This window comes from Pygocentrus nattereri, chromosome 1, assembly GCF_015220715.1.
Source record: "Pygocentrus nattereri isolate fPygNat1 chromosome 1, fPygNat1.pri, whole genome shotgun sequence".
Lineage (NCBI taxonomy): Eukaryota > Metazoa > Chordata > Actinopteri > Characiformes > Serrasalmidae > Pygocentrus > Pygocentrus nattereri.
The window spans coordinates 15,597,308-15,612,756 of NC_051211.1; the positions used below are offsets into that span (position 1 = coordinate 15,597,308).

Genomic DNA, 15,449 nt, shown 5'->3' on the forward strand with positions numbered 1-15,449 from the left:
CATCCATCCATCCTCAACCGCTTATCTGGGTCCGGGTCGTGGGGGCAGCAGGATAAGCAAAGAGGCCCAGGCCTCCCTCTCCCCCGCCACCTCCTCCAGCTCTTCCGGAGGGATACCCAGGCGTTCCCAAGACAGTCAAGAGATATAATCCCCCCAACGTGTCCTTGGTCTTCCCCGGGGTCGTCTCCCTGTCGGACATGTCTGCAACACCCTAGGGAGGCGTCCAGAGGCCATCCGTGCCAGATGCCCGAACCACCTCAACTAGCTTCTCTCAACCTGTCCTTCTCTCATAGTTATTATTATTATTATTATTATTATTAGTAGTAGTAGTAGTAGTAGTAGTAGTAGTAGTGGTAGTATTACAACTATATAACTACATCTGCATGAATATAATGCAAATACACATAGAGTTGCATGCAAAAACACCCCAAATCACAAGTTGATTTTAGTGCACAATTTATTTCATTCCATTTATTTGAGTTTATCATATTGGGAGAAAGAAATAATACAGTGTGAACTAATGCAATGTGCCAGCTATGGTAAATGTGCCAGAACTACTGTAAACGCTACTCTTTATGATATGTTTTTATTTTTACCCCCAAAGTTAAAAAGACATTCTGCAGTAAACTGTGCAGACGTATGTTCTCTGGAAAGGATGATGCCATGTTCACTTAGGCCAGCAAAACATATCATCTGACCGGGCTGCCCAGTCTTTTATATTTTCAGATGTTATATATTTGCCATATCGGCCGCTCCTAATTTCAGCCACTGTTATTTTACATTACATCTTTCCAGTTATTGTATTGCTATTGTTATTATTGTCCGTACATAAGTGCATGTGTGTTTAATATAAATACTCAGCACTTAATAAATAACGTCCATGAACTCTGTATTTTTATTGCGTTAGTTTTTAGCTCTAATATTTGATCGAAATTAAATCTTCATTTGATCTTTTCTTACTTTATTTCATCAAATTCGCCGGGAAAACTACCCGGATCGATGCGTGACGACGTCATCGCGGACGGTGCCCGCCGAGGTCCAGGGCCGTTATTTTGGCGTTTTTTCTCTCCTCCCCCTCGCTCCTTCCTTTCCTCTACACACAGACGTGCCTGTTTGCGTAAGTGTGTTAGTTTGTGTGTGTGTGAGTGAGAAAGAGAGAGAGAGTGAGAGAGAGAGAGAGATAGAGAGAGAGAGAGAGAGAGAGAGAGAGAGGGGCTGGTGCTGGCAGACATGGAGGAGCTGAGCGCTATGGGAGAGCAGGTTTTTGATGCCGAGTGCATTCTGAACAAAAGGCTGCGAAAGGTGAGACTATTCGCCGGTTGCTTTTGTTGCTGTTGCTCGTAAACCGCCTTGTTTCTGTCTCGGTAACCAGGAGCTCGTGTGTTTCTGCAGGGAAAGTTGGAGTATCTGGTGAAGTGGAGGGGATGGTCGGCCAAGTAAGAGCAAAGAAATCACACAATGAACGACGAAGCTGAAGTTGGCTTCTGAGTCGAATTGTCCGCTCCACCTTAAACGGTGCAGCAGTTCCATTCTGGCGCCACAGACTGTTTAGCTAGAGGCAGCAGAACGAAACTGCTGAACTGTTTAAGGTGGAACGGACAATTCGACTAAGAAACCAACTTCAGCCTCGTCAATGAACACAACAACAACAGAGCAGCAGCAGCTTGTTGCTCCAGCAGGACACACACACTCACTCACACACACACACTGAGACCCACGCTGCAGATTTCCGCGTAAATATCGCTGCTGTAGTCCTGAACAGGATTTGGTGTGTCCTTTTTTAAACCTTTTCCCTGTCGCTCCTTTGTCTGCGAAGTTTTCGACCCGAGCGGCTTGGTGTTGCGGTTGTTTTTAATTGTTATATTTCTTTTCTTGAGAAAATGAGAGTGTGTGTGTGTGTGTGCGTGTGTGTGTGTGTGTTTTGCAGAACGCAACGCTTTTCTCGTTCAGTATGTTGTTTCGGTGATGTCCACACTGTCCCCCCATTGATGTACTTATTTTCTGTTTGTGTTCAGTTAAATGGGCTGGTTTTTGCATCGTCCACTTGGGGGCTTTTTGAAAAACGGACTTTGGGCTTTTCTGTGTGGCTCTTTCCCCCCGGGTTTGGCTGTGTGCCCCCTCGAGACGTCGCGCGCTTCTTTTGGGGCTTTTGGTGAACTCCAGCTGCCCCAGCTCGCCCCTACCCCTCCACATTCACAATCACACCCCCCACCCCTTTAGTCAATATACATGCACACATGCTCTTTCTTTCTCCTCTCCCACTCTCTCTCCCTCTCTCCCTCCCTTTCTCCCTCCCTCCTTCCTCAATTCTCGCTATAATGGGCTTTATTGGCATGTCTGCTTTAGATGCAATATTGCCAAAGCAATTACAAGATGAGAAGCATCTCTCTCTCTCTCTCCCTCTCCCGCCCTCTCTCTCCCTCTCCCTCTCTATTGTTGCTGTTAATCCCACTCAGTGGGCATTTTATCTGTCAATCACAACCCACTTTTACCCCCCCTTCCATTCCATCTGCTTCCACACGCGCAGGTTGGGGGGGGCAGATAGTGCAAAAGCCATTGATTATTTTAATCACCTGCTTTTTAACAGTCAAGTCATGCGTAAGGAGTGAATGCAGCAGTTTTAAAAGGGAATTCCAGTTTCTCAGCATATCTAAAGTGCTAACACGTGAACAGTTAATCAGAGTGGCTTAATGTGAAATTCTCTGTTCTCGACTCTAAGTTTCTCTAGATGATTATAGGAACCAGACATCTGAACAGCTTAATGCGTCTAAAAGCCCCCACTTTGCAGAAAGTTGTTGCATTAAATGGTTATAAACACATTGCCTGAGACTTTGTTTCCTAAAAACTTGTTTTCTAGGCTCTGTTAATGGTGGAGAGGTACGTGTTGGATGATAACAGCCGAAATAATCCCCAAAGAAACATTTTTTACCACTGTTTTACCATCATCAACATTACTTGTAAAAAGTCAGAATTATTATTGTACCAAAAAAAAAAAGTCAGAACTGTCATTGTACCACACACATGAGTTAGTACATTTGTTTAGCGTGCATCATTTCACATCAGATCGCTCTGAATGACTCGGAAATATGCCTGCCTTTCTGAGTGGATGCTTGGAGTTGTGTAGCAGTGAGTGTAGTTTACTTTCCTATAGGCTTATTACTAATTTAATAGCTAAAAGTAAACCAGAGGGTGTGGTGGACTCTGCTGTATTTTATTTATTTATTTACTTAATTTTGTTTCCTAAACAACAGGCGTAGTTTCCATTTATAAGGCTTTTTTCCATGTCAATCAGCATTTTTGTGCTTTATTTTTTAAACAAGCATGTTAAAATGTTGCCCTTCACATTGTGTAAGCCTGCCAAGATGAATATACTAATAGAAAAGGTTCAGCATTATTTGGAAACATTTCTTGCCTTAACGAACATTAAAATGAAGAATGTTGCCTTCCCCTTCCCTTTCTCCTACAAAGTTACATTTTCAGAGTTATCAGGTTATTTACAACAGCAACAAACAGTATTCAGTAATAGGTATGAAACTAATGTGTAGGCTTTGTAGTTTTGAGATTGAGGAATGTAATCTGGAACCATGCATGGATTCCTGGAGTTTAAAGAGTTAAAGAAGTTTCTGTCTTTCATGCTGGCCCTAAACTCCCACTCCCTGCCCTTAAACTACACAAATCTGTCTATGGCTTGGTTTACTGAACAGCCTGTAATGCTTTACCTGCTGGTTTTGGTGCGGTTGTGGGCGTGTGTTTAGCCAAAGCAGTCAGCATGTAAACATTTTCAGAATTGGTGCTTTGGTACACCAAGTCCACATTTGGAACAGAAGAAAAGATCTGGTTTCAAGCCTTTTCATTCCAGTCCAGACTTCAAAGAAACAGACCATAATGGACTGGATATGTGAAGTCAGAATTATCAGATTTATGGTTTTCTGTGGCCAGTAGTTCTGGATTTTTTTCCCTACCAAACCACACTTACAGAGGCTTATCCAAATTATACTCAAATAACATTCAAGGGAGTGTATGTGAGTGTCTCTCCTGCTTTGCATGTGTGGGTGGGGTGGAGAAAATGCTAAAGGGCTTCTGGATTTGTGTTTCCAGGCACAATAGCTGGGAGCCACAGGAGAACCTCCTTGACCCAAGACTGCTGGCTGCATTTAACAAGAGGTGAGGGGGTTGGACGAACAGCGAGATGTTCCTCCTCCATGTGCAAATAATATGGACTGCAACGCTTGGCCAAGCGTCAATGGTGCACCATTCTCAGCCATTCAGTACTTTGGACATACATATGGATTTTAGAGCTGCCAAAGGGCTCATTCAAATAAACATTCTTGCGTTAGCACCTGGTAGCTCTGCCATACTTTGTTGTTTAGTTCAACGACCGATTCCCCCCATAGGATCAGTTTAAATGCAAAAGAAAATAACAACAGACTTTCATAGTCAAATACTGAGAGTTTAGCCCTTGCTAAGGTGTGTGAAGAATAAAAGTTTGCTTATAAGGTGAAGAAAAGAGACAGCTCAAAAGAAGAGTAGTTGTTTTGTTTTTAAAAAAAAAAGGTGCCTAAAGCTGCAGGGAGGCTGTGTACAGGAAATGTGGAGGCGAGATTGTTAATTCATAAAAACAGGAACTAGATTTCTCAACTTGCTGCTGCGTTTTACAGTTGTTAACGATGGCTTAACGATTTTTGCTCTTTCCTTAGCTTTGAACAAAGCTCTGGCAAAAAAAAAACACAGAGACATGGTGATCCATCATTGGGCATTTGTAAATCTAATATTATAGTAGAATCTTTATAAAAGTTCAGAGTGTTTTATTAAATATGTTACATTGTTAAGAATCAATTTTTTAGCATACTCAGGAATGAAAATATCTTTGAATGGAGGTTTGTGTACTGTGCACAAATTGTAGTTTCTAACTCATGTGGTTTTACTCCATATTCAGGGAGCAGGAACGAGAGCTGTTACTCCAGAAAAGAGGAAAACGACCTCGTGGAAGACCGCGGAAAATCATGGTAAGGTAGTTCCGCAGTAGAATGCTCACCTACATCTTAAAAATAAAGGTGCCAAAGGTTCTTTGGAATGATGCCATAGTCAAACCATTTTTGGTTCCCTAAAGACTTCCATGGCATAAGTTTATAACAATATAACCACTTAATAATTTCGCATTGTTTTCCAAGTAGTTAATAAGCTTTGTGATCTTGACAAACAAAGGATCATAAGGCAGGGTCCAACTCAGTCCAGCACAGTAATTTCTTTGTCCTAACAACTGAATGAACTAAATTAATGAAGCTAAATTAATTACTATGTATAGTTATTGGAAGAGAGTAGAGAAATGACCAAACTGTGCTGAGCTCTGGCCCTCCAGCACCGCAAATTGGAGACCCCTGGCATAAGAGATTAAAACTACACTATGTGAGATTTGAGGATCTCTGTTAGAAATGTGTAATTGTACACAACATGCAGAGGAATATTTTGTAATGTTGGTTACACATCATAATTATTCCCTGAATGGATGAATCTGATAATGATGATCACGATGAAAACATAAGAGACCTCTTGGTGAAAAGCTTGTCTTCCAAGGATGTAAGCGAATTTTCTACTATTGTCCTCATATCTTCATCAGTATTATGTTCATTTTTGTATTTAAGATGTAAATATGGAGTCGGACCTTTATTTTGAGCCTGTGTGTGACATTAATGCATAAAGATCAATGACATGGACAAACTCCTGCAATCCTGCAGCTCTGCATGGACATAATATTGTAGCATGTTTTTTCCCTAATTCAGTAAAAAGCTGTTTTAAAACAGTCTTACATAGTAAAGCTTTAAACAATTAATTGTTAGTTTATTTATTTTATTAGTTGTTTCCAGACTTGTAGTGGATGTGTTCACCAATTAATGTTTTTCTGTTTTGGTATTTTGTCAGGAAACTGTTCCACAGGTCTCAAAATCAAGTAGTTCCTCATCATCATCATCTTCATCTGGCTCCTCCTCCTCTTCGTCCTCCTCTTCCTCTTCATCTGAGGATGACGATGATGACGATGACGGGAAGCCGAAGCTGAGCCCCCGTCCGAGGGAACTGCATCCCGTTCCACAGAAAAAGGCTCAGATTTTAGTTGCCAAACCGGACCCCCCGAAGAAGAAGAGAGGCAGGAAACCTCTGGCGCCAGAGCTAAAGGCCTTGCGGCAGAGTCAAGCCAAGAGTTCACGAAAGCCTATGCCCAAAGACTCTCTGTCTGACTTGCGAGGCAGCATCAAGAAACCCCTTATGCCTGCCAGCTTCACCTACACAGGCATGAATCGAGCTGCCAACAGGGAGCCAATGGCAATGCAGAGCAGAGGATCCTTTAACCACAATGCATCTTCGAAGAGCTCTCTGGGTTCGTTGGGTCCAGGTCGCCCAGTGGGATCGCTTGGACGGCCATCGCAAGGGAAAAGCACTGCAGATTTTAAACTCTCCGACATGGCGAGTGGAGGAGGAGGACTGGATTTAAAAGCGTCAGCATGCAAGTCCCCGGGAGTGGCATCCCTTAGTTTACACAACCCAAAACTTACAACCTGCAATTCCAATGGACAGGCAGCAGTGGGAGCTCCTAACTGGACAAAAAAACAGGAATCTCTGGCACAAAGTCCATTGCAACGACCGGCCAACAACAAACCTGCAACTGCTTTGTCCTCTGCAAAAAACAGTAACCAGACCACAAGCCTCCAGAATGCCACCCTACATAGTGTTAGCAAAATGGCACAAGGTAGTGACACTTCTGCAGTTGATGGTCAAGGCTCTATCCATCGGAACTCTGGAAGCACAGTGAGAAAAGGCCTAACACAAGAGAAAAGTCTTTTGCTGAATCCGACCAGTCAAGCAACAGGATTGGGAATAGTGGGAACCCGCAATAACAGTATGCCTGTTGGGGTGGAGAGGGTAAAATCAGAGGATTGCAGTGACCCAGCGGAGAGATTTGGGAAACCAAACCAAGGTAGGCCCCAGAAAGGCCTGAACTTCCCACCTACTTTGGACAGAAATGGCTCCAAAGACGGCACCAAGATGGCGAAGACACTGAGCGAAATGAGCACAGGGGAAGAGGGAACAAGTTCTGAATCTGAGCATGAGTCTTCGTTATCCAGCAAAAGGCAGGATCTCTCTATTGGTGTGCAGGCAAGCCAGGACTGGAGGCCCACACGCAGCCTGATAGAACACGTTTTTGTCACCGACGTCACCGCCAACCTAGTCACAGTCACCGTGAAGGAGTCTCCCACCAGTGTTGGCTTCTTCAGTATCCGGAATTACTAATCGTTTGTGAACTATTTTGGTGCTTGGAAGACTTCAGAAACATTTTGTTCTCTACTCACATCTCCAGGATTTTATACTGGGAGTTTTCATCTTTTTTTAATTTTTAATTTTCTTTCTTTTTTTTTATTCAAAGAACCGTCTCAATTTGCCATTTAAAAGGTAGAGCAGACTGACTCAACATTCTCTAACAAACATTGACATTGCAGTGCATTTGCAGTTGGCTCTATATTGTTCAGAAACAAGAGCCTACAAGCCAAATGAACTAGCGTAAAGGGAGGACAACATTCTAGAACAAAGTAAAATGGGGCTGGAGTGGGAGACAATCTGGAGACTCCCAACAATCACACACAGAGATAGTGAAGGTATAAGGTTTGTAAGTGTTTGTTAGAGGATGTGTGGTCAGTGGCCTTAAAATAGGAGACCAAACTTAAGACTGGAAGATATGATACATGATTGAGAAAATGCTCTTTATGTACGTCTTCAATCAGGTGCTTTGCTAAGTGGTGCTTAGTGAAAGAAGAAACACAGTCTTGTAGGTCACATTTTTATACTATGTTACAACCAATGTGTCTTATACTAAGTCAGCGGACATATATGCGAGCCTCGTCATGGATATCGGAGCAAACGTGGTTAAATGTTCTCAAACAGTATTGTTTACAAGAGCACAAAACTACAGAAGAAGACAACTTTTAAACTTATCCAAAGTTTTTTTGTTTGTTATTTTGGCCAGTTTAAAGTGGCCAGTTTTAGATTTGTGAAGCTTTCGCCTTGCTAGAACTATAAGCAGCAGTCTCAAGAGCAGTTTAGCATTGTTCTGTTCTGGCTAATATGTGGCCTTCTCTTTGATAGCATTTGAAATCTCCATCTTTATTTATTGTTTCTTACTGTGTTGTGTTTTTTAGATTGTGTAAAAACAGTAAACAATCTTTTTTGTAGGAAAAAAGCTGAAAACTCATTTTAAATCAAACTTTCATGAAGCATGGACTTGACACAGTTTATTTTAAATGAGACATGTTTGAGTTAAGGGTTAGAATGTGAATCTTAAAGGGGAATTCCACTGATTTTTCAGGATCACTGACATGTAAATGAAGTCTTCCAGAGTGGTTTGATGTGGTGTAACGTAGAGAAATTTACTGACTTAGCTGTATTTATTTTCTTTGAATGGCCAAAACCTAATCGCAAAACTATCATTAAACAACGTCTCAGGCAACAAGTAATGTATTTATATATAAAATGTCTCATTTTACATATGAGGGTGTTTTTAGGCTGCGTTCACATTACCAGGTTGAAATGCCACAAATCCAATTTTTTTGTTGCGCTATCTGTTTTGTGGTCATGCGACCTTAATGTGAACGCCCCACTCGGAATTCATGTGCTTTTTTCCACTGTGCGTCTGCCAACATTCAGCGTTACCGTGGCAGCAGTAAAAAAAAAAAGCAACACATCTCATCTTTTTTGCCTTCGTCTTACTCTATTAATGACGCTGAGAGCTGTTCCGAGTTAATTATCTATGCAGCGAAGGCTCGTTCTGCTCGTTGGTTTGTTTGCTGATGATGCGTGTGACGCACGTGGTTCATTCACGTTACGTTACTGATTAAGTAGATTGTGCACATGTGGGTCTTTTCGGGACGTTGGCTCATTCCCATTAATGACCGATTCTAATCATGTACATAAATGAGTGTGATATCATGTCACGGATATCAGATTTGAGCAAAAAATCTGACTTGAGCAGTGATCCCAAACACCACCATTGTTTCTCTAGACCAGTATCATTTCACATCAAACTACTTAAGACTTTGTTTACATCTTAACCATTTGATTATGCAGAAAATTTGAAAAATAGGTACAATTCCCCTTTTAAGAAAACTGGCAGCTTTTCTTTCCAAATTCATTTGTCCTTAGTCGCTTAACTGAAAGGATTTTAATTTATCTCTGTAGAGGGTTCAGATCTTTCAAATCTCAAGTGCCTTGTTGTTTCAGTGTTTAGCCAGTGAGGTGCTTAACAGAATCTATTATGGGTTATAGTTCCTCTGCTCTGGTCAGTATATATGTATGCAGTTTCTGTGGCAAAGAGGTTCCAGTCTTTGAAAACCTCCAGCCAGTTTTAATTTAAATGTTTTTTTTTTTTTTATTTTTTTTTTTTTTTGTAGTAATTGTCAGGGTAGGTTCCGTTCAGTCCACAATATTGATAGCACCAAACAGCTACAGGTAGCTAATTGTCTTTTTTAGTTCTGGTCTATTTTGTCAAGAGGCCTCTGAGGTTATCTTACAATGGACATGGATCTTTTTAAATCTAGATATTCCGGCATGCCTTCAGTAGACACAAGTTTGATTACATGGTTGCAACATGTACTTCAAGCAGCCAATTAAACCACATTTTCATCTGTAACGGTCTGTTTGTGCGTGTGCATATGTGTGTGTGTGTGAGTGTCTGTCTGTGTAATCCTGAGAATTGAAACTACCAGTAGTAGCAAGGAAGAGCTTCATTACTTAGTGTGGTTGTGCTATCAGCGTCTCTCTTGTCCAACACTAGGGTAAGGGGAGGGTGATAGCCTATCTCATTGGCTCATAGGGGCAGAGATAAGACAGGGAACGAACTTAGGTTACTCCTTCGCACGCTTCTGTCTTTCTGTACCAGGGGCTCCTTATATTTCTCATGTGGTGAGGCAAAAGGCATGCCAGATAATGGCTGCTTTCTGCTGGAGACCACTGGAAGAATGTCTTTTGAAAGGTCTGCAATCAGAAGCACAGCTGAGTGGGATTCCTTTAGCACAGAATGAATTTAAATGGCTCATATGGAAAACTACAGTGTGTTTTTTTTTTAATGTAGTGTCTAAACATTGAAGATTCAAAACTACCCATTCACTCTCAGTGCATGCAGCCCATATATGAAAGCTGGGGTGCAGAACAATTGTTTTAGTGATGTCACGAAAACCAGCACGTTTACATAAATCCACATATTCAGCTCACAGCTTTTTCATTCTGCTTATTCATGCTGAAGTTATGAGCTGTGTTTGAGCCTGAACTGCTTTTGAGTGAGGCCCAATACAGGGCAGCTAATCAGAACAACAGAGCTCATTTACATACGTCATACGTATATTTTAACGCACAGCAACAAAAACAGTGTGTTTATAAAACAGATAATAAAGATACAGAACGCTCAGAAATGGTCATGTGAAAATTAGTGTTTATACCTAATAACTCTTTGTACCTAAAACCCATATACATGGTATAAGTGGACTGGGAGGGGGATAAAATTCAAGCAAAATTCACACTGGAATGTAGGCAGTTATCATTCTTCAAAAAGAAAATATTCCCTAGTTTTTTTATGTTATATTTGTTAAAGGTGCCAAAATTGAGTTTGCATGTAAGAACCATGTATTCTTTCAATGGATGCTTCTTAAGAGAACCATTTTTTTTAAATGACATGTAAATGTGAAGAAAATAAAAAAAAACTTAATAAAGCACAAAATAAACCACGTGTTGTGAGGGTTCTAGGTAGAACCCTTGAATTGGTGTAGGACCTTTATATTAGTTTTTCACACTTTAGGGAACCAAATGTGGCTCTAATGAACCCCCGTTTTTAAAGGGCCCCTGTCCCACCTTCCTCTTGCATGTTGACCCCCCCCCCCCCCCCGAGTTCCATTTTGTAGGGGCCTGTGCATCAAAAATGGTCATAGTTAATTTTTATGTGATCATGTTTTGACTTTTATCTATTTCTGTTACTGTACCTCATACAGAAGATGTAATTGGCTGTCCAGTATTGTGCCTCATCCAAAAATCAGTCCGGACTGAGACTTCAGTGTGAATGGGCAGGGCTAAACTGCTGTAGGATGAATAAGTGGATGTATGACATTATAAAAACACCACTTAAAATGAGCTGTTTTGCAGCTCAGTTTCTGTATATGGACTGTATGGAATGAGTACAGTTTTAAAAATTTTTACAGTGTTTACATGGTACAAACTCATTTTATGGCTGCTTTAAAAAGTAACTATATATATATATATATATATATAAGTGCCAAAAATATGCCATAAATATGAAAGTGCTGTATAATTAGAATAAGTAATAATGAGAAACACAAAAAGTAACAAGAATTTACTTCAGTCAAGTCATGGATATCCTGTGAGGTAATTCCCAGGCTATTTAAAACGTAATCATACAAAAACAAAAGATCTTTTTTTGTTGTTTTTAATCTAATTACTATGTAAGAGGTTCCTCTAATCAAATTTGTGTGTTCAGTAATCCATCAAAATGTAAAAACACAAAAAGCCGAAATAATTTTAAGTAGTCACAGGGTAGTGAGATTCCACAATGCATTGAATCTTAATTGAATTGAAGCATGGGGAGGTCCGAAATTTTATGCCTGCCGTCCAAATCAGTTATGAATATGTCATAGAGGAAAATTAAAGTCCTACTGAGGCCAGAGTACGCTAACCAGACAAAGATGTTTTTGATTGTTGAAAGATTAGAATCTTCTCTGTTCAGTCACTTTGGCTTGTCTCTTCTTTTCCTAGACATTTACGGACAGTTACAGACATTAGAAAGCTCATGTTTGTTTGATCAGTGTACTCTGTCCTTGAGGCCTGTGTAAGCATCGAATAAAACCTACTGGCTCATTGAGAGAAAAGTGACAGCAGTTGAATTGTGCGTGCAGTGAACATTCAGTGCCAAGCTGCATTGTTTTCATGCCATACGACCCTTGTTAAAGTTTATTTACACTTTGTGCAAAGCCGTGTGGGTGCACTTCTCTCCTGCCAGCTGCTTCTCAGCTTTCCTCAGTTTCAGTAAACAAATGGAGGAAGTCAGAAACTGCCATTGTGCTTGGGGTAGTAAACATTGGCTTCTTTCCCGTTGCAGATGTGGGTCACGTATAAAGCAGGTGCCCCTCAGTATTTATGACCCTTCACAAGTGGCAGAACTGACCTCACAAGGTTAGATTTTACTGATGTTTGTCACACGCAGCATTAACTGACATGTTTTTAAAGCTGATTTAAAGCATGATTTTTATGTTCAGTTTGAAAGAAGTGGCAGTATTGAGTCAGAAGGGAAAACACTAAATTATGGTATGTGTGTGTGTGAGTGTGTGTGTGTGCACTGCTGTGTCGCCCTGTAAAGCCTGAAATAATCATTTAAAAGAGCTTTTTGAGCCTCGTTTTGCATCAGATCAATGCTATTTCTATATGTATTAATGTCTTTCTCACAGGCTTAGAAAGAAGTTTTGTCTCCATGTTTAAGTCTTTAATATAAAATGAGTATTTCATTGATGAAGATAGGATTGCGTAGTAGATACTAACATCCTCGGAAGACAGCCTTCACAAAGTTCTGACTGAGTTCTCTTTGAATTCTCTTTCAATGCACTCACAATCAGTTTCATCCCCTTGGGGAAGGGGTCCAGTGCACAACCAGTGTTTTAAAATGTTCTTCCTCAAGTTGTGTTGCACCAGAGAGGTCTCCAAATCCCCCCCCAAAAAAAGTCAGGATTACCTATTACATCACAAACTCTCCCTCCCCTCCACATACTGACACTCCCTACACTGAAATATTAAATAATATGAAATAACAGTGAACAGTGCAAGTATTTGGGTAATATGTTATTTTCTGTTGTGGTTTTGAAATTAAGTTGTGACCAAAATGTTCTGCATTTATGGTGCTGGTTTGAAGTTTCCTCTCTTCCAATGAGGCCCATTTATTTTCAAGTTAATAGCACCCCCTTGTGGAGGATTCATGAAATATGGTACCAATCCAAGTGATGTGTACGTCTGTCTGTCTGCCCAGCGATGGACTGGTGACCTGTCTGGGGTGTATCTCCTGCCTTCTGCCCGATGACCGCTGGGATAGGATCCCTGAGGGAGAAGCGGCTTAGAAAATGTGTGTGTGTGTGTGTGTGTGTGTGTGTGTGTGTGCTAATCCAAGTTCACATGCTTTGCTCGCGAGAATAATTTTTTTCCTTCACTGAATTGGAGGTGCTCTGCAATTCAGATATAAATAAATGTGGAAAACCTTTAAGGATTCCTATTAAGTCAGTTAAAGCATCAGGACAATTAATGTTGAAAAAAGCTTTGCATTTCTTCAGGTGGAGGTGTCATTTTCTGGGAAACACACAGAGACCATGGGAAACATATTTTGGAGGGGTGGCAATCAGAGGGAGTTTGTGGAGTTTGCATGTTCTCCCCGTGTCTGCGTGGGTTTCCTCCGGGTTCTCCGGTTTCCTCCCACAGTCCAAAGACATGGAGTCAGGCCAATTGGATATGCTAAATTGCCCCTGGGTGTGGGTGTGTGAGCGACTGTCTATGTCTGTCTGTCTGCCCTGCGATGGACTGGCGACCTGTGTAGGGTGTATCCTGCCTTCCGCCCGATGACTGCTGGGATAGGCTCCAGCACCCCCCCGTGACCCTGAGGGAGAAGCGGCTTAGAAAATGAATGGATGGATGGATGGATGGCAATCGGAGGGGGCACCACACTGAAATTTGCAAAAAGTCAGTTCTCCCTTGCTAAATGAGGATGGTTTTCAGAGACAGATAGCTAGCAGAGTTGATTCCAGAGGGACAAAACAAACAACAACACCACCTCATGGGAAGTCAGCTCATGAAGCTGAAAGTATGTTTTTGTTAGACAGAATTAGACACAGTGGCCCAGTTGTCTTTTGTCGGTGAGAGAAAGAGAAGAGTGGCCCCCACTATTGAACGTGTGAAGCTTGGGTTTTACTCATATAGCACTGAAGTTCAAAGCCGCTAAAGTGGTGCTAAAAGTTCCTGTGAAGTTTCTGTAAGTGCCATATGAGGGTCTCTGAAAGGGTCTGGAGCTGGACGCCCGCAGTGTGAACAATAGCTGGCATGTGAAAGGGTGGGGAGAAAGGAAACCCAACAATCAACGGACAGCTATTGTTTAACCCTCACCTCCAAAAAATAAGTGAACAAGGAAAATAAGAGTTGAGGCTAAATAAAGGTCTTTGGAAACTCACAGTTTTGAGTTCTGCTGAAAGTTGGTCAGATATTGTACAATGTTATTGATAAACTTCCCAAACTCACGCTGTGCTCATACTACCCCACGTCTCATACTCACACATCCTGCATGGACAATCTTATCGTTACTGTGTAGCACTACTGAATAACACAAATTCATTTTTAAAGATGCCTTATTTATTTCAGTGATGAAAGACATTTAGGCGTCAACCTAAGCTGTTTCATTGTGAAGACAACAAAAACAGCCCCATTTAACTGGATTTAGTGCAACACAGTAAACAAACTTTTGAATAAAAATCATTGTAGTCATAGATTTCGATAGTATTTTTAAAATGTAGCACTACTGGTTCTTTTTGAAAAAATATGAATATTGTGACATTGTGAACATTTCTTGAAGTATATATATTCAATTTTTATTACATATATATTCATTTTTTTGCAGCTTTGGCATCATCCATCAACTTTCATATAATACAAGTGTTGAGATACAAATCGCAAGCAATAAAATAACGCACAATACATTGTTCCACTCCCAAATGTAAAGTATATTAAGCAAATGACCATTTCTATATTTTTTCAGATGTATTTTATTTTTTTGTGACATTTTTTTTATTTTCAGTACTAAACAGAAACAAAATGTATAATGAAGACACACATACAAATAAATTATTTCCCTCCTGAACTCCACCCCACCACTCCCACCCTCCCATCCCCTGTTAGAAAAGCCTACAACACAATGAACACAGAAACAAAACAAAAGATAAACATCACACATCTACAATATAAATCTACAATAGCTCAGTATATGGTTTTCAGTTGTATTTTAAATTAAATACATTAATATATTTCTTTTCCATATGGGAGTACAAATATAGAAAAAATAACATTTGGAATTTTGCTTCGAACGGACTTTTAGCGATTCAAAATGCTTAACGCAATTGCATCGTTTCCTGCAGAAAACCAAAAAGAGTTATTTTGGTTTGTAGAATGAGAAGTTCTCCTTGACGGGTTTCCATCTCTACTGTCTGTAATGTCTCTAATGTCTCTACTGTCTCTAATATCTCTGATGTCTTTAATGTCTCTACTATCTCTAATGTCTCTAATATCTCTGATGTCTTTAATGTCTACTATCTCTAATGTCTCTAATGTCTCTACTGTCTCTGTCTCTACTGTCTCTAATATCTGTCTTTAATGTCTCT

The 15,449-nt window shown here is 40.6% G+C and overlaps 1 protein-coding gene across 1 annotated transcript; it reads left to right on the plus strand.

The window, feature by feature from the left end:
• The first annotated feature begins 1,182 nt into the window (after nucleotides 1–1,182).
• Nucleotides 1,183–9,673, plus strand: cbx2 (chromobox homolog 2 (Drosophila Pc class)). The gene is made up of 5 exons (XM_017708111.2): nucleotides 1,183–1,302; nucleotides 1,393–1,436; nucleotides 4,099–4,164; nucleotides 4,937–5,006; nucleotides 5,920–9,673. Exons 1-5 carry the CDS (start codon nucleotides 1,231–1,233, stop codon nucleotides 7,282–7,284), a joined length of 1,617 nt encoding a protein of 538 aa, XP_017563600.1. The 5' UTR covers nucleotides 1,183–1,230; the 3' UTR covers nucleotides 7,285–9,673.
• The last annotated feature ends 5,776 nt before the right edge of the window (nucleotides 9,674–15,449 follow it).